At 40.1% G+C, this 26,478-nt stretch overlaps 1 protein-coding gene across 2 annotated transcripts in view; it reads right to left on the bottom strand.

Moving 5' to 3' along the window:
- Positions 1-11,666: 11,666 nt before the first annotated feature.
- Positions 11,667-26,478, bottom strand: part of LOC136836268 (F-box/LRR-repeat protein 20-like) — a 286,367-nt gene continuing 271,555 nt past the window's right edge. For both annotated transcript variants that reach the window (XM_067100295.1, XM_067100296.1), the window contains exon 8: positions 11,667-26,349. In XM_067100295.1, coding sequence (XP_066956396.1) covers positions 26,197-26,349 — 153 coding nt within the window. In that variant the 3' untranslated portion in view covers positions 11,667-26,196. The remainder of the gene's footprint in view (positions 26,350-26,478) is intronic.

Raw genomic sequence — 26,478 nt, 5'->3', positions numbered from 1 at the left:
AAGTCTTGATGGACTGGTCTCCATGGTTTTACAGCTGTCTCTTTCTCGTAGAGAAAGTGATGGGTGGATGGAGGCCGGTCATAGATCTCTCTCCCCTGAACCAATTTGTTCGCCAGACTCACTGCCATCAGGGAGTACGACTTCATGCTTTCAGTGGATGTGAAGGATGTGTATTTTCAAATACCCATCCACCAGTCCTCCCGCAAGTATCTGAGCTTTATCCTAAGGGAGACAGTGTTCCAATTCAGGGCACTCTCTTTCAGGCTCTCAACCGCTCCCCAGGTGTTCACTTGAGTGTTCACCCTTGTGTCGACTTGGGCCCATTCACACGGGATATGTCTTCTGAGGTATCTTGATGATCGGCTAGTTCTGGCATGCTCTTGTTTGCAGTTGCTTCAGGACAGAAATCGACTTCTAGAATTCTGTCGCGACCTGGGAGTCGTGATAAATTTTGAGAAGTCTGGTCTCATACCCAAGCAGAGGATAAAGTATCTTCCCCACAGACTTGCATATCAGCAAGTTCAGAGAGGCAGTGCAATTGTTCCTGCCTTGACAAGAGCAACCAGCTCAACAGCGGTAAGTCATTCTTGGTCACCTGTCATCCTTGGAGAAACTGGTCCCTCATGGGCAACTTCACCTTCATTCACTTCAGTGGACAATGAAGGGATTGTGGTCTCCTGCAAGGGATCCCCATTCTTACTGATTCCTCTCTTGGAGGAAGTGAAACAGGACTTCGCCTGGTGGCTGGATGACAGGAACCTCATAATAGGAGTGCCATTAGACATTCCCCCTCCTGATATGTTTCTGTTTTTGGATGCATCGACTAGGGACGTGGCGCACACCTGGAAGAGTTGCTGGTCTCAGGTGTTAGGAACTGGAATGACAGACACCACATCAATATCCTGGAACTCAGGGTGGCTTTCTTAGCTCTTCAAGAGTTTCAGGATCTAGTGATGGGGCACTCTGTGGTGTTGATGAACGACAATACCACGGTAGTGGCATAATTCAACAAGCAAGGGGGACTGGCATTCCTTCAGCTCCTCATGTTGGCAGTGCAGGTGTGCGAGTGGGTAGTAGCACACTTGGTGGAGCTGTCAGCCAGGTATGTTGCAGGGAAATGGACGTGGTTGCAGACAAGTTCAGTCGTCAGCGTCAGGCAATAGGGAAAGAGTGGTCCTTGCACCCAGACATTACAGAAAGAGTTCAATCTTTGGGGCATTCCGACGATAGACCTCTTTGCAACCAGGCACAACAGGAAGCTACCAGTGTTCTGCTCTATCGTCCCAGACCCATGGGCAGCATCAGAAGATGCCTTCCAGCACCCATAGGACATTCTCGAGGCCTACACCTTTCCTCCGTTTTGCCTGATTCAACAGGTGATCAACAGGGTGATGATCACCCCAAATCTGAGGATGACCCTGGTGGCTCCCAAGTGGCCACATGCCGAATGGTATTAGGACCTGCTAGCTCTGCTTTCCGAGGTGCCGAGAAAGATTCCCCCATGGCACAACCTGCTTTGCCAGCCACATGTAGAGGTATCACCAGGCAGTGGGGACACTGCCACTTCAAAGCTGGAAACAATCCAGCATCTCTTGCGAGCAAGAGGTTTTTCTCACCGCACAGCAACAGAGATGTCTGGATATCTTTGTAAATCCTTTGCGGCTGTGTACCAGGGGAAATGGGCCATCTTCTGTGGTTGGTGTCGTTGACGGGGTATCTCCAGTTGGAGCTACTCTTCAGCAGGTAGCGGACTTTCTCATCTTTCTTTGCTGTGGGAAGCTTCTCGCCGTCTCAGCTATTAAGGGCTACAGGTCTGCCCTGGGCCAAGTTCTTTGCTTGAAATGCATTGATCTCTCTCCCTTGTGGGAGATCTCTATGCTGCTGAGAAGCTTCGAACAGTCTTGCCCTCCCAGGGAAATCCCCTCCCTAGAGGACTTTGTTGGCAGTGATCAGCATGAGATGCTACTGTGTCCAGTTAGGGTGCTGCGGTACTATCTTAAGAGGACTAGGCAGCTCAGGCCTGAGTGTAGACGACACTTTGTTAGTACTGGCTCAACCAAGGAGGAGTTGTCCAAGAACACGATTTCTTCTGGCTTCGTAAGACGATCAAGCAGGCATGCTCTACATCTAAACGAGGTGGATGGGAGTGCGTTCCAGGCGTGAGCTCATGAGGTCAGAGGCATTGGTCCATCCCTTGTATTCCGGAAGAACCTGTTGGTTCCACAGATAATAAGGGTGGGAGTGTGGTCTCGACAAACCACATTCATGTCCTTCTACCTTCAGGACATTGACAATAGGCCCTTGGACACAATTTCCTTGGGTCCTGTGGTGGCTGCTCAACAAGTTGTGTATTTCACCTGGCTCCCCTAGAGGGACAGGTAGTATCTCACCTAAGGTGTATGATTGCAAAAAGAGAGATTTTGTGAGTGACTGGCCTCCTCCCTTTTCTCTTTTACTTTCCTGTTTCGTAGGGCAGAGAAACAGGTGGCAAGCCATCACATGCTGCACTGGCATGTTATGTAGGTGAGCCTAGATAACTGAATACCCTCTCTATATAATCTAGAGTACTGTGGATTGTTAGATGCAAGTCCTCCCCTCTCTCTAGCAATGGGAAAGAGGTGCTGACAACAAAACAAACCTGTTGGTTATCTTAGCCTTTTATTGTCTCCAACACTATGGATTCATCCAAGCCCTTTTTTAATTAATGACACAAATTCATTAATTTGGAAGGCCCAGAAATCTGACAATTGAACATCCCATATGTTCAACAGTCAGAGGCGTGGGACTTCTTCCACTGCTCTTCGAGACCAAGAAGAGAGGCCCAGGTGAGTAGAACTACCAGTCGGTTCAGAGATTTACCCAGAATAAACCCACCAAATGGTAAGTCTCCTATGTAAGACCGAAGGTTTGTATTTGTGTAGGAATGAACTACAAAGTTTTAAAGTAATTTGTATTTTTCCTAAGAGACAAACCTAAGCTCTTTACATTTATGGCCCACCTCAGCCACCCCTCATTCTGATACATGGGCTGAAACACAAAGTGGAGTGCATACCAACAAGTGGGCGGGGCTTCCACCCCTACTGTCAGTAGTTAACTACATTGTTTGAAAGTTAAACGGCTGTTCCAGCTCGCACTGCATGCAAAATCCTACGTAAAGACCTTTAGGCCTGTATGTTAGGAAAAATATAAATTACTTTAAAAATCTGTAGTATCAAGCTAAAGTCATGACAATACTTAAATTGTACTAGTTAGTCTTTCATCTCTTTGTATATATGCCAGCATTGTTGATATGGTAAGTCATCAACACCACATATAATTGAAACCTCTCCTAAGCATGTTCTCTCTGCTTCACCCAGGGAAATCTTGAGAAAGGCTTACAGATATTTCACAAAAGAAAAACAATGTCAGTTTAATCTCTGCATCTATTGAGATTCATCAGATATATTTTCTCACTCTCTCTCTCTCTCTGTGAAGCAAGTCCTCCATCATCTGAGAAATCATCCTCATTTATACAGTGAACCCCACATATTCACGGGGGATGCGTTCCAGACACCCCCAAATGCTTACAAAACCCCTCTAAAAACGCTTATACCTGTCTACCATGAAAGGTCAAACACCAAAGTATGCCTAAAAATACCAGCCTACATCAAATATACATTAAACTATTACCTTATTACTGTATTAATCTTTGAAATGATACTATTAATATAATTTCCAAGCCATCTTAAACATTTTATCGTTACATTTATACGTGTGTACTGTATGGCTTACAGCTGTAGTTGAAAATAATCCAGTCCCCCCCTACGTATTCAGCCACGTACATTTTCTTTCTTACAGTTACAAGCCGTCCCGTTTTCTTTTCAGGGGGAACATGGGTATTTACATACTGTATACGTAATTCACAAAAAGAGAGACAAAAAAAAAAGTATGCACATTTTAAAAAATTACTTATACAGTATATTAAGATTACTACATACGTAAATCATATGGGTACTCACCAGCGATGAATGCTGATTAAAGATGTTGATGATGAATTAGCTGTGCAGTGCGATGAATGATGATGAAGATATGACTGCACAGCAAAGCAGAGGAGTTACAACTCATCTGAGGGTGCCTCTTCACCTTCAGGAGGCGCTTCGGGAGGCACTTCTTCAGTTGATTTGGGAGGCACTACTTTAGGTGGTTGGGGAGTCACTACTTCAGGCGATTGGGGAGGCACTTCTTCAAGCGATTCAAGAGGCACTACTTCAGGCGATTGGGGAGGCACTCCTTTAGGCGATTCGAGAGGCACTACTTTGGGTGATTTGGGAGGCTTTGGAGGGGCCTTCTTCGTCCATTTGATGAACATGGTGATAGGCAGCTGCTGTCGCTGCTTTTTCATGTGGTGAGGGCTTGATTATAGGGCTCCCATGCTAAATCAAGGATGTTTGAAAACTTTAAGGAGCGTTCCACAAAAGGATCCCATGTTGAACAATACTGCTGCGTATCCTTAATCATTCTCTTAATGTGGGACAGACGTTCCAAAGTCAGGCCACTCTCCTCTTCCTCCTGCTCCTCCCCTGAACCTGGCGTATCTTCTTCCTCACTGGCAGACTTCGTCAGCTCTTCCAAATCCTGGTCCGTCAGGGGGTCAGAGTGAGCATCAATAAGAGTGCCGATTTCATCCTTGGTGATGTCCTCGAAGCCTTCCCCACCTAGAATCCTCGCCAACTGGACAGCCTTATTGGTACCCGGACATTTGGCCGTCGGACATCTGGTCGACGGACCTTTGGCCGACGGATATTTGGCCGAAAGGACATTTGGCCGATGGACATTTGGCTGAATGGACATTTGGCCGAATAGATATTTGACCAAAGGACATTTGGCCGAAAATGTAATAAACTCATTTGATTTAAAAGATGATTATTGCAGGAAAAAACTAATAAAAAAACAGTAAGAATAAGTACTTTAAGTTTATTGTAGTAAAATCAATTTGATTAAAAAGATATTTATTGCAAAATAATAATAATAATAATAATAATAATAAAATAATAATAATAATAATAATAATAATAATAATAATAATAATAATAATAAACAGTAAGATTAAGTAGTTTATTGTAGTAAAATTCATTTGATTAAAAGATGTTATGTTTATTGCAGAAAAATCATAAAAAAACAGTAAGATTATTTCTTTAAAGATTGTGCACAATAGCTCTCAAAAATCTATTTTTCATATTCCTCATATTTCGTAATAAGAGACATGAGCCTTGTATTCAAGATCTGGTACTTCTTCTTTGAAGATCTCAGTGCAACTCCGGAATTGACCATCTCGATTGTTAGCTCCCAGTTTGCTTGTTCTTTCCTTATCTTCGTCACTAAACGGCAAATAGATGGGTGGGTGACTGCCATTCTTTGTTCAAAAGCTCTGTGCCATCCCTCTAAAGAGTTTGTAGTCCGTGGAAGGCCATGTGCAGTTCTCTCGAAAGTATTCCACATTGTTATTTCAAATAATGGCTTCCATCTTCTTCCACGTTGAACAACACCAACCCATGTCCCCTCAAAGTAGCCAAGAAACCCTGATAGAATTTCATCAGTTTCATCATCCAACGATGAGACTAATTCAGTGAAGGTGTCAGCAACATCGCTAACTGGCACAAATGCCAAAGCTGTAGTCCTGAGCGCTGTATTTCTCTCCACAAGCACTGTCCAAAATGGAAAAAACACCCATAAATGTTTGTGTTTGGAAAAAATGCTGTGGCGCTATTGAGAGCTGCCCTTTCATAATCAATAGTGACTGAAACCGGATTAAGATCTGGCCTTACCTGTTTGAGGGTTCTAAAAATTATATCATAAGCATCTTGGTTTTTGTTCCTTGCGACACAGTATACTACAGGAACTGTATGGCACTCATCCAGTAAAACATGCACAGTATATAACTGACAGCCTAATGGGGCAGAATCGAAAGTTCCATCACACAACCAGTGTTGTTTCAGAGCTAAAAGTTCTAAATTTCGGGGCGTTGAGAGAATTAGCAGATTGTCACTATCATGAATGACGGTCTTCCCCTCTAATTGTTTTAATGAGGTCATCAGTTAAAATGTCTCCGTCTGGTACCAGCGCGTTGTCTGCGCACCATTTTTGATAAAGTTTCCTTTTTAGGAAGAGCACCTGCAGCATTAAGTGGGAAATCACTAGTACAGTTATGTATTATCGTCGACGTTGCTTCCTCCGAATCTTTGGCTTTTTCTTTAATTTTATTCACAGTTTTCAATGACAGGTTGCGTGCGGGATCAGGCGGATGTGAGTGATCACTAGCTTCTTGAATAATGTCGCCTTGTGTCTTTAATCGCCCACCACATCTTCCTTTACATTCACATCGCCAGTATGTTGCACTGTCTTTTCTTTTATCAACAATGTAGGCATAACCATCAAGCAATAATTTTCTTCCTCCTCGTATCGTTGGTATGATTTCCATGGTCTGTAAATAGTAAGCATTTAATATATATATATATATATATATATATATATATATATATATATATATATATATATATATATATATATATATATATATATATATATATATATATATATATATATATATATATATATATATATATATATATATATATATATATATATATATATATATATATATATATATATATATATATATATATATATATATGTATGTTGTATGTAGCACACACTGGAAAAAAAACGTTAACTTACCTGTACAACTTCTAACCAACCAGCAAATGTATCTTTGATGAGGCAAGTTACAAACACTGTTGGTTTCAGCAACTGAAATAGTGAACTAATAGCGTTGGTTTCGTTGGACGTGGTTGGCTTAGACTGTTTGAGCTGGAAATGGCAGTTACCCAGTTCAACAATTGAAATAGTGAACTGAGAATGGCAGTTAGCAATTTAACAATCGAAATAGTGAACTCATAGTTACGATAGACTATTTTCGAACACATAACACATAATGTGACAAACAGTAGATACGTTTACTACATTTTCGGCCAAATGTCCTTCGGTCAAATATCGATTCGGCCAAATGTCCATTCAGCCAAATGTCCGTCGGCCAAATGTCCTTTCGGCCAAATATCCGTCGGCCAAAGGTCCGTCGGCCAGATGTCCGTAGGCCAAATGTCCGGCCACGGCCTTATTAATGGCCGAATGTTGAATTTCTTGAGGAGAGAAGCCCCTGTAATCATGAACACACTCTGGCCACAACTTGTTCCAGCATGCATTCAGGGTCTCCTTCATGTCATCCAGTGATCGGCTGATGATGGTCAGACATGTGGCAATCATGAATTTACGCCAATATTCTTTTTAGCGTAAATTCACTGTCACTGTCCATTGCATTCACAAGGTGCTGGAGGGAGTTCCTGGTATTGAGTGCCTTGAAGGCACGGATTACGCCCTGGTCCATAGGCTGGAGGAGAGAGGTGGTGTTGGGAGGGAGGAACTCAAGCTGGACTCCCTTGTAAGAAAGATCGAGAGGGTGGCCACCAACATTATCCATAATCAGCAACACCTTGAACTCCATGGCCAAGTCATTCAGGTATTGCCTAACTAGAGGGATGAAGCTCTGATGGAACCAGTACTCTATAAGGACTTTGGTGATCCAGGCCTTAGGGTTATGCATCCAGAACACAGGAAGCAATGCCTTGTTCTTATTCTTGAGGGCCCTGGGTTTTGCAGCCTTGTAAATGAGGCCTGGTTTAAGCATGAAACCAGCTGCATTCCCACACATGATGAGGGTAACCCTATCCTTCTGGGCCTTGAATCCGGAGGCTTTAGCTTCATCCTTCATAAGGTATGTCCGGGAAGGCATCTTCTTCCAGAACAGGCCAGTCTCATTCATATTGAATACCTGTTCTGGATGGTGGCCCTTCTCCTTGATGATTTTCTTGAAGGCCTCCGGATATTTCGCGGCTGCTTCAATGTCTGCAGATGCTGATTCCCCATGTAATGTAACAGACTTTAGGGGGAACCACCCCTTCTGGCCTGGAAACCTTGAGGCGCTGATGATGGTCCTGCTTGGGGCTCTTCCTCTCTTCTTCTTCTGCTGGTTCATCAAAGCCTAAGAATTCTAATTCACCTTCTTCAACGCCTTCCTCTGCCTGTACTACGTCGTCGCCTTCCTTAGCAGTTGATAACTGCTGGTAGAGTTGTCGCTTTCTTGCGAATGATGTTGGAGTCATGGGGCACGTTCTTCTTCCGGCAGTCCTTTATCCAGATTGCCAGAGCAGATTCCATCTTCACGATTGTTTTATCCCGCACTGTCGAAACTGTCTTTGCACTACCGAAGTAGCTCATACTCACAGACTTGCGTATCTCCGCCTCTTTCTTCTTGATATATCTCACTGTGCTCTCATTAACACTAAAATGGCGGCCAACCGCGGCAAAACTTTTGCCCTCCTTTAACATGTCAAGAAGTTTCACCTTCTCCTCGACTTTCATAACAGTCTTCTTTCTTTTAGACTCTTTGCCAGAAGGCTTTGAAGGAGCAGGGTGTTTTTTAGGAGGCATTTTAGGGCCGAATACCGCTGATTGCACAAAGATAAAAAACCCAAATGGAAAGACGCATGATTTCACACGGTAAGAACATGCTGCGAACTACGCACAACTGAGAAGGATGCCATGGATGCGGTCTCCCAGAATTCCATGTTCACGAGTTGGTTGTGAATGTTCAGCCAATGAGCGCCAAGTGAACAGCCAATGAGCGCCAAGGAAAATGAATGGTGCTTCTGGATTGGCTGCTTTGCAGATGACAGCCAATAGTGTGTTGAGTATCACTGGTCCTGGGTACACAGCGTCCAGCATCGAGAGTTCCTTATATTTGCAGAGAGGTGGCTTGGGTGAAGCACTTTTAAGAAAAGCAAATATATTTTACTGAAATTTTGCTGTGTTTATGTTAATATATTACAATACAGTACTGTAATATTTGAAAATTAGTAAATCGTTTTTATCTTACAAAATGTACTTACAGTAGTCATTAATATAAACTTAGTACATACATGAAAATGCTACGTACCGCAGATGTAAACATACGTACCCTGCAGTATCCCTGTTGTCTTACGTATTTTAGATATGCTCTACATACTACCCGTAGTACTGTACTGTACTATGTATCATCCTAAAACACTTTTTGTGTATAATATTTAAAAATCATCCTACAACAAAACATTTTATAAAAAGTACGTACTGTATGCGTAGAAGATCAGTGTTAGTATATGTACAAGCAATACAGTAGTACCATGCGTATACCGTAGTGGCAAATTATCAGCAAATGACCCAATATAACTCGTTTTATTGCTATCTCTCATTTGTGTGTTTTGCGTGTACAGTACTATAGCCTAAAAATATTTTCTGAAATTGTGCATTACAATGTTCTCTGAATGCTCTGCTTCTTCTAAGGCCTCTGGCCAATAGCCTGCAATTAATGACTGATGAGAAGAAAGTAGACATGATTGCTTTGTTAAGAGAGAGCAAAAGTCATGGAGAAGTAGCAGCCCATTACAGCAAGACATTAATTGCGGTCGCCTGCATTGAGCACGAACAAGGTAAAATACTCATGCAGCCCTACTGTACCACCTTTGTTGCTATGTTCAAATACCTTAACATGACAGCACCTCCCGTCATTCATCATACTGCACAGCTAATTCATCATCATCATCATCATCATCTACAGCATACTGTAATCAACATTCATCACCAGTTACTACCTGTATGATTTAACTTTATTATTTATTATTATTAAGGTACCCAGTGTAGTAATACATAATATTATTTAATTTCTATTACTATTATATCTACAGTACTGTAGTACAGTATTATTATTGATTTACATGATTACTTAATGTTATTATACAACAAATATGAAAATACAGAATATTGCTATACGAAAAAGACAAAAAATCTACATCCGCGAATAGGGAGGTTCCCGCGAATATTTTTATAGATATGTTCCATAGAAAAACCAGCGCATAAGTGAGTTTCCCACGAAAATTTTTTACATAGGTTCCACAGAAAAACCTGTGAATGGGTGAGTCTGCGAACCTTGAGAACGCGAATACAGGGGTTTTACTGTATACAGATTTTTCCTTCCATTATTATTATATAATCTTTCATTATCTACTATCTTTTATTTCCGTCATTTTTCCCTATTCTTTTCACAACCAGATTTGGGTATTTCTGCTCATCTTAGTCTCTCCATTATAAAACGATTTAAGCTGGCCTTGTGCCAGCACAGGCTCTTGCTTCTTAACAACCAAAATTGAGAGAGAAAGCGAGAGAGAGCCAGTAAGAGTGTTGATCGTGTGAAAGTAGCAGAGAAGGAAGCAAAGGTGGCTTCAAGTTATCCGGCTTAATCCGTTCTTACCTAGTGATCTGACTGGTCGCTCATTTCTGTACACAGCATTCTCTTTAAGGAAAAATGACAGAAATATTTTGACTCTGACACAATACATTCTGGGTGAGAGCACCTTTTAGCAACCACCACTGACTGGTTCAACTATAGTAAGGAAGTTAAGACGAAAAAGAGTTAGTTTGGATGTGAAAGGTATCTTTTACTTGCATACCTCTTATTTTTATTTCAGAATACATGACAACTAGATAAATGTCCATTATGTTTGAAGAGCATCCCTACTGGCATGATAATGCTTGCAGCTAAAGTGAATGTTTACAGAATAATCTTCTTAAAATGACTCAGAATGGATTACAGGTTGTGACACATTAATTCAAACTGCAAGAAAGTAATTTCTCTTAAAAAATGTTTTGCCTTCCATTTACAAATACAGTAGTCATAACTAAAACACGGATAAAAGGAATAAAAAGAAAATGAGCTACAAGAGAAGAGAAACTCATGGATTTTTTTGTTGGATGCATGAATCATATCGCAGTATCTCTAATGCCTGAAACTGTCACTACCTTAACTTTCCCATAAATCTAGACTCTTGGGGCTCATCCCTATTCTTGAATGAGATGGAAACTGGAGCACTAATGTTAAAGAAGTTGGAAAATTGGAGAAAATTATGCAGGCAGACCAATGGAAGGCAGTCCCCGAGTAAAAACAACAGGCACACCATATAAATATCCCCAAAATGGCAGAATAATCATGTTTGAAGGTATGTCAATGCAAGGCATAATAAGGTTTTCTTATGATTTTTGAGATTTTCGACGATGTTCGGCTTACATTGCACCCCCGTAAAAACCGGGACTGACAGATGGAAATGGTAAACGCTTATGGGAATGTTCAACCTAACATTTTCACTGGTTCATTATATTTTCTTTATTCTATAGTTTTATTCAGCCAGCAGTAATATCACTGAGATAATCATGACTGGTGGAAGATCATGGCACTTTCAACCACCTGAGGCTGCAAATCAAATACTTCAGCCATTAACAAGCAAGATATCTTCAGTGATATCCACCGAGGATGTTTACTGTCAGGTCCAAAAATATAGACTACAACAGAGAATGTCATACACCAAAAATGTTCAATGCCATTACGCTCCAATGAATATTTGTAACTCCCAAGTAAGGAAAGATGGCCTATATTAACAATCAGAATCATCAGTTTTTATATGATATTAAACTTTCTAATGCTAAAATACTATTGGTTTAATAAAATAACAAATGCTAAAATATTATTGGCTTAATAAAATAACGGGTAAAAGTATAGATTTTATTAATTCCAAATATACAATATCCTTAAAAATGTCTTCTACAATGCTGCCAACATAATTTGTGCCCTTCATGTAGTCAGAAGTCAAGTGTAAAGGCCTTAAAATTCCAATCCATGTAAAATAAAATATAAAATCATAAAGTATCTCTTCATATCAAAAGTCTACAAACCTCTTTCACTCCACAAATAATTGAGAATCTACAACAACACTTACATTCCGTCTAATATTGTAGATTTTAAGTTTAAGCAGCAAAGAGCTATATAATAATCAGCAAAATTATTGAAAAACCAAAATAAAAACTGATCCAAAGATATGAAATTTCTTACTTGTACTGATGTTCAAAAAATACAATGTGGTGTTCTTCATAATTTACATCCCAAAAGATGCAATTCTAGAGTCTTAATTTTTTTTTGCTGTTGAAGAGTTGAATACAGTACAGATAAATTAGTATCTGCCAAGGATCTGACACCAAACATATTCCTTCTAAACAATACTTCCAGTTTGGGCTACATATGTCTATGATTTCCCTTTAAAACCTACCGTTCGCATCTTTCTATTTTGAGGAAAACATAATAATTTGTTCACAGAAAATCTTATCATACAGTAGGAAGAAAACTAGTCCAATAAACAGTGTAAATATTTTCACCACAAATTTCTCACTCTTTCAAATTAGTTTTCTTTAAAAGTTACAACAACAGTTAATTACCTGTATAATTAAAGGTCAGACATGGGTCAGCCCATGAATCTTCACTGCCTTCCTTTATATGTCCCTTCATAATTATGTTACAATCGACCCCCGGTATTCGCAGGGGTTAGGGACCACAACCACCTGCGATAACTTGAAATCTGCAATGAGTTGGAAACCCCCTCTAAAAACACTTATAACTGCTTATTTTAAAAGTTCACACACTAAATATACCTTAAACTATCATCCTAAAACACTATTATCATTTCAAAGTCATCTTTCAACATTACTGTACCCTTGAAAATGTATGGCTTACAGCTAGGCGCAAACACTCCTACAAATGTTACTGTACTCTTACCAAGGCAAAAATTAATCAAGTTATCCCTATATTCAGGCACAAACATTTTCTTTCATACAGTAGTATTCTATCATTACCATTTACTGTTAATGTAGATAGGGGTGACATTGGTACATTCTCAAGCACAGGGAACAGTTAAGTACTGTACCTAAATACTGTATTTAAATATGCATTGAAAAAAATATACGAAATAATGAGAAGTTCACGATTACGTAAATCATACAGGTACTCACCAGTGAAGAATGCTGATTGAAGATGATGATGAATTTGCTGTGCAGTCCAATGAATGACAATGAAGATACTGTATGACTGCATAGTAAAGCAGAGGAGTTGCATCTCCTCTGGGGGTGCCTCTTCCCATTCTTCAGGCACTTCGTCCACCAATTGCACTTCTTCAGGGGCTTTGGAGGCTTTGGAGGGTCCTTCCTCATGGTGATAAGCAGCTGCTTCATGCTGACGAGGAGGTTGTCCCCGCTTATCGGCGGCATCAGTTAACAGCATTTCAGCGTTAAGAGGCTTGGCTAGCGATGTGGTTAACCAGACTTTCGGAGTCGGTAAGCGATTTTCAGCGCCGGTAGGCGTTCTATCGGCGTCGGTAAGCAGTTTATCGGCACCGATAACCAGTGCTATTAAGTGGTTTATCGGCACCGATAACTGGTGCCATTAAGCAGTTTATCGGCGCTATTTTCGCTGATTTTCAGTTAGCGGCCCTCCGCCGGGGATGGAACCCCCACTGTTAACCGAGGACTGCCTGTAATAGGGTGCCATGCATGCATGAAGACCTTTTGTGAACTTTATGGAGTGTTCCAGATCAGGATCCCATATTGAAGCCATCTCCTGCAGCTCTCTGGCTACCCTTATCATTCAAGACAGTGATGAAGTCTGCCAGCGAGGAAGAAGGCATGGCAGGTTCGAGGGACGGGGACGGGGACGAGAAAGATGAGGGCCTGTCTTTGGAACATCTGTCCCAAATTATAAGGGCAGCCAGGGAACTGCAGGGGATGGCTGAGGCATGGGATCCTAATGTGGAATGCTCCATAAACTTTTCATATGGCCTTGATGGGATTTTGGTGCCCTATAATAAGCTCCTTGTTAGCATGGAGAAGCAGCAAAAGCAGCTGCCTATCACCATGAAGACAGACCCTCCAAAGCCTCCCAAAGCCCCTGAAGAAGTGCAGTTGGTGGACGAAGTGCCTGAAGAAGGGGAAGAGGTGCCCCCCACGAGAGATGTAACTCTTCTGCTTTGCTGTGCAGTCATATCTTCATTGTCATTCATCAGACTGCACAGGTAATTCATCATGTTCAATCAACAGCCATCACTGGTGAGTTCCTGTATGATTTATGCAATCTTAATATAATGTTTGAGAATCAGTACTGTAAATCATTTTTTTATCATAAAAATATATATTTAGTCACAAAAATAAAATGAAAATTTAGTAATTAGTGAATACTGTACTGTCAATCATTTTTTATCATAAAAAATGTATATTTAGTCACAAAAATAAAATGAAAATACAGTAATCAGTGAATGCTGCTCTATGAAAAAATCTGCGAATTAGTGAATTTTCCGCGATATATTTTGAGATACATTCCACAGAAACATCTGAGATTAACTGAAGCCGCAAATGCTGAAGCACAATATAGTGGGGGTCGACTGTATACATAAAATCTTCAACAAAATTCAATCTCCTTTCAGGAGCTTGTAACATCAAGTTTAACCAGTCCAATGGGTCTAATGATACCTTACACAAACCTAACTAAAAAATACTCACATTTTAATACATATTTTTCAAAATTATTTACAGAAAACTATGAAAAATACCAAACTCAAGAACATTTTTCAAAAACACTGAACTACAGAAGAAAATATGTAGAGAAAACACCAAGTAACACATGTTAATCTACTATGGCCAATTCCAATAATACATATCACTAGGCTGACAAATCCTTAAAAGATAGTTGTACTGTAGTTTGATGCATATGAACTACCATATATTACAATTTTTTTTTTCAAGTAAACTGTATTTCTCCAAAGTATACAAAACCCATACCTCTTATACATTCATGAATAGGGGTACTTTTTATAAAATTAGACCAGCTATTGAAGCTTGTTAACAATGCAGTTACATGGTGGCAAGTACTTAACCAATCTCCTTCCTGCATACCTCACTTTTTCCTTTTGTTACAGGGACAAATGCAAGGATGGTTAGAGATAAGATATGATAAAAAAAATGCACTTTACTTTGAAATACAGTACTGCAATTTACTCTAATTGAATACAACAGGTACTCTACAAATGTACATTCATTTTACATACTTGCAAAGATGTGACATCCCACAGCCATATACTTACATTATTTAAATAAGTGCAAAATTCAGTTATCCTGTACGGCAGACTTTCAAATTCTGTGGGAGCATGTAAGGTCAGTTTGTGCATCTGCTGTTTGGCAGTGTGTGGAAGCCCATGTTGTGGGTAAACAACAACAGACATTATGATTTTCTTCTAACTTCTTGCTAATTTAAAAAATTCTACATTACCAATGACAGAGGTGTGCATATGCAGACTTACGTATCCTCAATGCACAGTAGTAACCAGAGAGACCAGCAAAGGGGAAACAATGGAAATGAAAAAAAAGTATTTTCTCTTGACCTCTAGGTAATTTACAAAAAATGTGGCTACCATATAAACAGTATGAATGAGAGAGAGAGAGAGAGAGAGAGAGAGAGAGAGAGAGAGAGAGAGAGAGAGAGGGGATGTACACATACTAATTTTCAATATGTAGTGGTAAGCTGATAGACACCAATGGAAATAAAAAGGATTCTTAGTTTTTGGATGTTAAAATGCATCCAAATCAATACTAAGAATACAATAACACTGTTAAAACTTTTTTCTTCTGTACAAATTGCTGTACATACACATATGTTTTCAACAGGAGCTGAGTTGTTAGGGTCATCAGCTGAGGAAGGAGAATGACTGGCTGCTTCAAAAGCAGAGCATTACTAGCTAAATTGGAACTTGCATGATACACTGTATATGTAAACTTTACTATAACTATTCCACGTCACTTTTTTACGGAGAAATTAAAGATTTTTGTTTATCATATTGTATGTTTTATTTCAAGTACAAAGACAAAATTGTCCTGACAGAAAACTTTACAACTGTACACTGCTTGACTGTGTGACGTAGGCAAAGAACAAAAAATGATCAAAGCCTAGGCTAACTTTACAGGACTAAACTTAATTTTATATACGTCATTTCCCTTTTTTTCAAGGAAAGAGTACAGATCTTAGTTTATTATATAACATTATTTCATGCACAAAGACAAAATTGTCTTGATAGAAAACTTTATTACCACACAGTGCTAAGCTATATGACATAGGCTAACTACAATAGTAAAATGCTGGATGCCTATGCTAATTATGTTGAAGTGAAGAACAAAACAAACTTCCAAATGAATTTTTGGAATGGCACTTGTTTGCATATGTATAGAGAACCTATAGTCTTATACGCCTTAGGTGGAAAGAATGTCTCATGATGCTTGACAAGGTGTTCTATTCACCATACAGCTTCTCAGCCATGTACATAGGCTGGGAAAGAAAGACTCCTCTAACCTTCTATAAGGCCTGGCATTTACACAGTTTGGTACAGTAGCACACTGAGATAACGGAACATGGTATATCGTACTTACGGATATGTCGGTGTGAAATGGAGATACTAATTTTGAGGGTTTTCGCCTCTGGATTGAGCGCCAAACTGTTTTTTTTATATAAGGCTCTCTTAGTGAATACACCACTCTTTCACAAGCATCCCTTGCATTAAGATGTCTGACTCACACTTGCTTTATCTCAACCCTTTGTGTAAAGCACGTGGTGTTCGTTCACTTTTTAGTGATCATTATAGCGATTTGTGCAATGGCTCCACCCCAAGAGAAATGTTCACAGAAGCATTTAAGCATCCAGGAAAAGCTGCATGCTATTGCTAGAGTAGAAAGTGGTTGGTCTCAGAAAACTGTGGCTGAACATTATGGGATAGGTGCACAAACAATGTTTGACATTATGAGAGCTGAAGGTGGTTGGAGGAAACAACAGCTGATCCTGGTTATGAGACACTCACAGAGGAAGAGATAGCTGAGCAGGAAATGCATGAAGGTGCTGCTGCAGAAGGCGACGAGGACGACAAAGAGCCTCAGTGAAAGAAGGTGCCACTGGGTGAGATGGCTCAGTACCTGGACGTACTAATGGGCTTTGTGGAGGACTGTACTGAGCCACACATCTCCAGTCTCTACTATCCCCTCCGTCAGCTAGAAGACTTTGTGCTTGATCTCCGTCTGCAGGGCTTTGGAAGAAAGCAGAAAAAGATTGACAACACTTTTAGGCACAAGACGCCGGTGACAAGTCCTGCTGCTACCCCTTCCACCCCTAGCCATCCACATCTTTTGCCTTGTCATTGATAATGCTGAAGAAGAAGATTGATGTGGGGCCCTCCTTGAAATGCTTCTGGTGATCTGAGGGCAGTGATTCTGAATAAATCGCTGCCCTTTGCCTGCCACTATCACATGGGAATTTGTCCTTCACCTGCTGCTACTGCAGAAGGACTTAAGATCTTCATTCCATTCACAGTGAGTACAGCTATCATAAAATAGCCTAGGCCTAGGCTAATTTCATTAATTTTTATTTATTATTTTACTAAATATTTTCCATGTTTACTATACAGCTCAGTAAAATTTGTTACTGTTACTGTTTCTTTATTAATTTACAATGCTTTCAACTCTAAAAATTATGCTAAAGCTTTTACTGTCCTGCAGTTTATGTTAATAATAAGGCTTTTATCTTACTTTAAGGGTACTGTTTGTTTATATAAATACAGTATACCCTTTATAGCAAAAAGAAAAATGGAATGACTTCAACACTATGAGAGAAAATATGTATACAGGAGTAACTTGAGTAGTTGTCACACTTCTGTAAGGCAGATTAATATAATTTGTATTAGCAGGTCCTCGACTTACGGTGGGGGATGTGTTCCAGTGCCGCGCTGTAAGTTGATTTCCGCCGTAATCAGTTGTTATCAGCGCTTACGGCACCTTGATTTGATGTTGCATTGAGTAACAGTGCCGTAAGTGCCATGGACTTAATGCCTATTCTTGCTGTTAGCACTGTCAATGGCACTTACGGCGCTGTAAAATGCCATTAACAGCGCTGAAAAAGCACCCTAAGAATTGAATCTGGTGTAAGTCGGTGATGCACTGTATATACAGTAGTTATTTTGCTGTGTTTACAATAATATTAATATTTTAAAATGAGTAAATCATTGTTACAAGCATTTTCGGGGTGTATATACTTAAGAGTAACAGTTGTAGAAGGATAATGTAAGATGACTTTGGGTGTTTCGGGATGATGGCTTGGGGTGTATTTTTGTTTGAAATTATATTAAGTATTTTAGTATGACAATTTAAGGTATATTTTTGTTTGAACTATTAAATTAGGCAGTGAGCTGTTAAAATAGGCAGTTATAAGCATTTTTGTTTAAGGGGTACTGGGTATAAACATACTTCATAGCAAAACCACACATTCACATATATTATATACAATATAGCAAAAACACACATTCACATATATACAATGATATACAGGCAGTTCTAAGTTATAGGGCAGGGGTTCCATTCCCAACAGCATGACAATATCTGAAAATCAGCAATAACAGTGCTTATCGGCGCCGATAACTGGGGATCAGCACCGCTGTTAAGTGGGGATCGACATCGATAACCAGAGATCGGCACATATCGGCACTGAAAATCCAGTTATTGTCGTCGCTAGACAAGCGCCATTAAACAAGTTCACCCATAACGAGGAACTGCCTGTATCAGAGTTTCTTTATATTGGTGTAGGCTCAGACACTTTCATCCGTTATCTCAATGAGCTACTGTATGTGTATGAAAACTTAATCTTAAGAAATTTCAGAGAAACACTATCTCTCCTGCTTTATGTATGGAGATAGAGGTTGGTGGGTAGTGATTATTACTACCATTACCCATAAACATGACATTTTTATGATAAAATAAAGTTTTATATATACTTACCAAGTAATTTCATAGCTACTAGCTTTCTACATGGCAGTCTAAGAATTCAAATTTCGCGGTGATGCTACTATCGTTTGTGTAGGTGACAAGGTCCTCCCCACTTTCAGGACTGATAGGTACAACTCAGTGTTAAAACGAAACTAATCTTTTTGCTGAGTTGTACCTATCAGTCCTGAAAGTGGGGAGGACCTTGCCACCTACACGAACGATAGTAGCATCACCGCGAAATTTGAATTCTTAGACTGCCGTGTAGAAAGCTAGTAGCTATGTAACTACTTGGTAAGTCACTTATATAAAAAATAAAATGTTCTACACCTGGCTACTATTTCCCTTATTACAGGGAGGATACAGGGTGTCATATTTTCAGATGAAGACTTTGGGTAGGTGTTTTATTGTGTAACTTGCCTGCATTTAGCCAGGACCAGTATGTACAACAGCCTTTGGCGGCTGTGGTCTAGATGGAGAGGAGAGGGAGACCAGTCAACCAACCCATTCACTTCTCGAACTATACCAACCTATGAATGCTAAGCAAGATGCTCTGCTTGTTTAGTGGAACTCAGGCAGCTATATCAAAGCTGTTCAGTCTTCACAGATACTAAGGAGAAGGTAAAGACAACTTTTTTCACCTGTCTGAATGCTTAAGATGGGCAAATACCCAAGACCATGAGTTCTCTCATGAGGTATAAATAAGTCCCACTTGTCATATAGTTAATACACTCACTTGATCATCTCCCAAGGCTAGAAAGACAATGTGTTCTGAGATACCTTGTATCTGCCAGTAATAAAGAATATATGTCAAAACTCTGGGGCAAAGGTGTCAAGTCCCATTGACATAGTAATGCACCACAGTGCTTGCACTGGAAACAAAGGTATCTACTCACAGTCATCACTTTAAAAGTCCCAGAGGGAGGGAAACAAAAAATTCTTCCATCATTTATCAGGGATCAGCAGGTTTGAACTTTTCCCACAAACTCAGGAACAAACAAGTAAAGGAGTGAACTCCAACCCTCCGTGTGACAGGCTCAGTATGAGCGACCATGAGGCTTACCCATCCTTGTCACTGATACTAAGGCTAAGACAGTTTTAAGTATGACATCTCTATACAAAGGTTCACTAGGGGGTTAACAGACACCCAAGACTCCAGAGGATGATGGTCACTTCCCACCCTAGAGGCCTGACTTCATGAAGGTTGGATAAACTACTCAAAGCTTCTCATGAAAATGCAGAGCTCTACCAAAGAAAAGAGATTCATACCCTTCATCTAAAACACCTTAACCAGGGCTGAGCAATAGCCCTTAATGTCATAAACAGAGATGAGTTTTTCTTGGATAAGAAGGCATGAGGAAGCAAGCATGCTATTCAATAGTGGCTCAGATTAATGACAGTTCCCACAACACCAAATGCAGAATATAGCATACATCCAAATAAAGATTTACTGATGATCATCTGGCTGGCACAGACATCTCCAGCACAGCCATAAAAGCCTCTTTCTTGCCAGAGATGCTGGAGTCTCAAGCCAAAAATTGAAGGCATCTGATGGAACCTCAGCAGTTGAAGCTGATGCAGATATGTGGACCAAAGAGAAATCTGTCTTGGTGCCCTGGCAAGTAGAGCCCACAGATCAGAATAACACTCAGCTTCAAGCCAAAGAGGAGTCATCATGAGTCCTGGGATGATCAGCACAGGGAAGACCACAAGATAGATCAGGCTGAACAGGGAGGAAGCATAACTATCCAGGTGGTTCCATGGTGTTGGATGGAAGCCTCCATTGCAACTCAATGGTCTAGGACTGGGGAACAGGATACCAGAAGCTTGTTGTTCAGCAGTGTGGCAAACAGGTAGGTCAATCACCCGTGTTCCCCACAATTCAAGGATGAAGGGACTACTCTGTTTGTACAAACTATCCCTAGTGACTTAACTGGTTTGCCAGGTCATTCCTCAGCCAAAAAGTATCTGCTGATAAACTGATGATAGGGAAAACCATCTAATCATTCATCAGCTTTGCCAGCAGGCAGAAAAAAAGGGAGATCATCACTCTGCTTATTTACAAATACCACAGAAAGCTTCTTAAGCAAGAAATAATACTCACATTTCTAAAATGTTGATATGCAGATAAAGGTTGTCTTTGGTCAACTAACCTAAAGCAACCAGGTCCTCTCCAGGGGAGTCTCATCCTTCCTTCAAAGCACCAAAGAACAGCATCATCTTTGGTGAGGGGGGAGTCCCAGGGAACTCCCATAAGATTCCTGTTGTCCATCTATCTGGCGAGATCCTCTCTTATCTTCTGGCTAAGCTCAACAGAATATGTAGGAGGATTCACGGTGGGTGACCACTGTGGCTTCAGACACAACTGATGCAAGCACTATTTAAATCACTGTGAGGTACAAGCTTCTTTAAGGATGGCAGGTTGCTGAGCATAATCTGTCAAAGCTGAGCTGGTTTTCCTAATAAGAAAGGAATTAAGCTGTCATCTTCATGAGCTCTCCAACTCTCAGTACTACCACATCAATCAGCTGCTGTACAAGTTGGAGATGTAAATTTTCCCATGTTACCACAATCCCCAGATTATGGCAAAATAAAAGTAAGAGTCTCAATCCGGAGCATTTGTTTTTCTGATGACGATGCCAGGATCAGCCAATTGTCGAGATAATACAGGTGTATCCCGTGAGAATGGGCCCAAGCTGCCACCAGTGTGAACACTTGGAGACCGTTGCCAGTCTCAAGCACATAGCATGATACGAATGACAGTCACATAGCAGAAGCAGCAAAAGTACTTCTGCAGTCCTAATAAATGGTTATCTATAGTGTAGATGAGTGCTCATGTCACATAAAGCATGTACAGCAGTTATCCTCTGTGATGAAAGCCAACATGTAAAAGAGGATTTCCATCCTGAAATGAACCTACTGAACATTCTCTTTCAGTGGTGAGAGGTCTCCAACCATCCACTGTCCTTTCCACATGGAAGAGATGACTGTAGAAGCACAGAGTGGTCATCTAATATTTCTACTGCATCTTTCTCGAGTAAATGAACTGGGTGAGGGGGGTGACAAAGACTGGGTGCTAGACCACATCAGTCCTGAAGAACTGAAACTATCAAGGGCTTTGCCCCTATCTACTGCCACATTGCCCAGGCATGACAAATATACCCCCTACTCACAACTAAAAGAAAGAGGGACTGCTTGCCTCAGCATCCCCCTGCCCTCTTCTTCATATCTGACTTTTCATCCTGTCTAAATGGCATACTGAAGGGCCCGGGAAGACTCCTGGCCCTTTTTTGAGGCAGAAGGACATTAAGTTTTGAGTATGACATTTCTATGCAAAGGCTCACTAGGGGGTTAACGGACACCTGAGTAAGACTCCAAATGATGAGAGTCACTTCCTACCCAATACTAAGCCTTGTCCACACTGGAGAACACCCATGGAAAGGTAAAATCTGTTAGTGCATTGAGCCAAAGATCCAACTATGATGATGGTTAAACAGAAGCTATGGTTATGAACCCCAAGACTCCTGGCTCACGAGAAAAAATGAAATCCCTATAGCACTAAGCCATTTTGGCAAAGACTGTTCATTAGTCTGCAGATGACAAGTCTACTTACATGGGGCATGTTTTGTTGTTCTTGGAAGTGTAGTATTCCCTCTGACATGCCTACAACATTCGCCTTCCCCTTCTCTCCCCAAGGAAACCGGGATCAGTGCAGCCAGAATTAAGGCCAACTCGATGGGCAATACCAAGTGCCAGGAGCTCCTGAAGAAGCCTCCCTATGACCAGTGTGCTTACATATGAATCAAATAATCTCAAAATGGTGGCTATCCAACTCAGCCTGCTTCAGCTGCAAGAGCAAGGACCCTCTGGTCCCACAGGTTCTGCAACAAAGTTACGGTCCTTCTACCAAGGAAGAGCAAAAAGGAGTGACAGCCCAACCCACTGGAAGAGGAGAAGGGTTGCATGACTTACGCCTGCAAGCAAGGGAATGAGTCACAGTCAGAAGATGCAGGGCAGACTGAGCATGGTAGTACCTGTACCTAAACCCAGCATTAAAACCAGTCCTGAAAGAACTAGCACTAAGCCTAAGTGATAATGCTACTTGGTGCTCCACATACACAGATGGTAACAAGCTTGACAAACTTCACAATGGAGTGTTAGACAGGCCAGGAATGGCTATTCAAGTTCATGCATCTGAACATCTAAAACTGGTTCTGAAGAACTAGGAGAGTTGAAAACCATGGGAAGCATATGGTCACCCATTAATCTCCAGAGGCAAGCACAGAAAGAGTTCAGTTTGGACCTCCTCTTCTGATTACTCCAGGCAGGTGAACAGTCACAAAAGTGCTCTTTAAGCACTGATTAATCCACTCTCCTTCCTAAGCAGTGATACTATGAAAGGGTACGAAGTCTTTCACCCTCCTTGGGAAAAGCAACACATGCTAGATCTGTCAGAACTTCATAGAGGGAAAAGGTTTCAGGGCCCTCTTCCCACTCTTCCTACAGTTGAAAGACCAAGATGAGGAAGAGGAAGAGTATGCAAACAAAGAGGACAGGGAAGTATGCCTGTGCTTCTTGTCCTTGATTCTACTATGCTTCTCACTTGATTCTCCCGCTACTGCAGAAGACATCAAATTTGAGGCAAAATTTTGTGGTGAAAGTCTGGGAGTTACAGTAAAAACAAGAGAAGCAGGGTCCACTGCCATAGCAAGGACCACAACAGAAGGAGGAACAGCAAGAAAAAAAGCCCTTGGCTGAAATCGATTACTCCAAAAAGGCAGCAAACAAGAGGTTCCATGATAAGCCCAAGGTCAACCAGAAGGCCTTCAACAACCTCAGGACCTTTACCTTAGGTCCAGCATTCCAGAGGCTGGAGTGACAGGTGCCAGTGGCTGGTCAGTGAAAACATATGGGCTGTTTGGCATCACCAGCTGGGGAAGAATGGAAAGGTGAGGTCTCAATTAAAAAAAAAAAAAAGTGTCGCAGCAGAAACAGTACCAGCAAGAGACAGGAATGAAGGGAGATGTGTTATCTCCAAACAACACCAACAAAATCCTCTTGGCCCTGTTTCACTTGAAGCCCTACTTCTGCCATGGGAAGGAGACCAATCCACACACACTCCTGGCAGGAAAGATTCCTAGAGGGAACTTGGCTCATGCAAACAGAAATAAAAGTAGGAAGATTGATAGCTCTGGAAGACAACACATACAGCACTCCTAACCTGTTTTACCTTATTTTCCATAGTAGAACATGCTCACTTTAGAACAGTACTAGCAACAATAGCCAGAAAGAATGTCTAAGATTATGCAGAGCTGTGAGGATGTACTGACATGATAACAGCTGAAGAAAAAGTGAGGGTTAGCATATGTGAGCTCATAGGTAATCCCCTCTACTCCTAACTGCCACCACTTGACTACTTTATTACCAAACTTCAACAACCAAATCAGTTTGCACCAAACTTATAAAAAAACTGAGTCTGTATTCTTGTAGGAATTAATGCTAGTTCCTGATTAATACTGTCACTCACCTTTGCTTAATCTTTATCTGGTAATGATGACTTTGTTACAAGCAAAGTAGCAGCCATTTTACCAGAATAGTCAGGAACAAAATCATCAAATTCTACAGCATTTATTCAATAATTCTTAAAATACTAAAAGCAAAGGTTAGAAAATTGAAAATGCATTTGAGACAATGTGAAAAAAGTGTCATTGCAAACAACTTCTACTCAGTAGTGGTTAAGAGAAAATACTGAAGATTGTTAAGTGTCATTTCCTTATTAGATAGATTTAGGATCTCAAGGGCACTGTAAATAGCACCTAACTTATCTACAAATCAATTTTCTGAGCCACTGAAAAAAAGAAAATGTGATGCTTTCTCCTCTGGCATTGTACAAAAGGCACAAATAAATAATACATGCACCATTAAATCATAATATGTCCAAAGGGTTTACATGGGTTAATTTAGAATATGGTACTTGAAACATTTTTAGAATGCTACACTTTTTTACATTAGTACATAATTTCAAATAGAATTTATTTACTAAAATATTATTTAACAAAGGTCTGATTGCCTTAATTCAGCTAAATAAGTTCCTGTTAAGTATTACTGCAGTAAGAGATGAAAACATCAATTCTATGGCTTTGCTGCACAGAACAGCAGAAGAGTGTAAGAAATTTTTATGATAAACAGACCAAGATGTGAATATCTGCTCCAAACAAGTTTGGAACCCTCATTAAAAGGGCGAGTTAATGAACTTCTCTTCATCAGGGATGACCAACCTCCCTTTTACAAAGTAGACTGAAGATTCCAAGAATGCCGAGGTAGGCAGAGACTCTTTTTCAAACTGGTGAACAAACATACTATCTGAATATAGTTCAATAAATTTTTAAATGTGCATATTAGTTGCAGCATAATAGCCACAGGCATACCTGTACTATCAATAAAACTCAGGCAAGACCCTCCTTCCTTCAAATCATCTAATAAAGAAATCCAGGAGAAATTTCAGATTCACATATGTTCAATGTGACATCTTCCTATTGCTGCTGTTATAAAATAATTTAACTACACCACTGAATCACATGTCTAGACTCTAACTGGTCTGACCCTCAGGATTTGCTCTGAAAGAAAAGACTGGAAAAAGGTAAAAACTGAAAAAGTTGGGCATCTCTGTGTACTTACAAAGCAACGTTCAGACAGGTTAAATACAAACATAAGTCTTACAGGTGAAATCACAGTTGTAATTGATCTAAAATACAATAAAAGGGAAATTATGTTGTCTATTTGGAATTCTCAGTTAATTAAATTCTAAAATAAAGATGCAACATACATTTGCAACAAAAAATGATGACTTGAGAAATAGATAATTTTACTGACAAGCAACCAACTGCCAACTATATCACATACTATAAACCAACCACAATTAATGTGTTGAACCAACAACTACTCATGTCCTAAGACATCTCACTGGTCACTGGTATACTGTACAGTGTTCAAAAGAAAGCATTAAGAAATTTAATGCTTTCTTTTGTCTCAATTTCTTCTAAAGTATATGAACAATTCACTTTCTTTCTCTTTAGACTCCAATACATACATAGAAAATTGGCTTTCTTGCATGTTATATTCTACTACTCTTAAAGCTGTATCAAATCCAATACACAAGCTACCAAACAGCCTTCAATGCACACAAAGTAAAGTCCATGCAATTAAAAAATATACATACGAAAGAGACCATATTCTAGACACTTATTGTTGTACATTAAAATTCAACAGCAGCTCCTAATGCTGTACATATAACAGAAATTCTCATTCTCTACTTACTGCTGCACATTCAAAAGGCAGATATCTTAATAATGAATGTGAGAATACTTTATGCACATCCATTTATTGATATGCTCTTCATGTTGAATAATGCTACAAGATGGTAAGATTATAATTGTTCTTTTTGATGTGATCACGAATTTGAAAAAATTCTTCTTCAGCTACATCCCAAGAAGACACACCAAGGAACTCAAGATTTGGACAAGACTCTACAAGTCTGTGGACACTTTTTAGAGTCAATGGAACCTGTAATAAAGATGAGTGTACTGTTCTAGAATTATTCTGCATAAAATGGTAGTTTCCCTAAAAGTAAACAGAATTTTTCCTCAATACAAAAGCCTCTCTTATATGGGAGTATTCAAGCAAAACCTGGTT

The sequence above is a fragment of the Macrobrachium rosenbergii genome, chromosome 56 (assembly GCF_040412425.1).
Source record: "Macrobrachium rosenbergii isolate ZJJX-2024 chromosome 56, ASM4041242v1, whole genome shotgun sequence".
NCBI lineage: Eukaryota > Metazoa > Arthropoda > Malacostraca > Decapoda > Palaemonidae > Macrobrachium > Macrobrachium rosenbergii.
The sequence above is the reverse complement of the archived record's forward strand: the minus strand, read 5'-3'. Positions and strand labels throughout refer to the sequence as shown.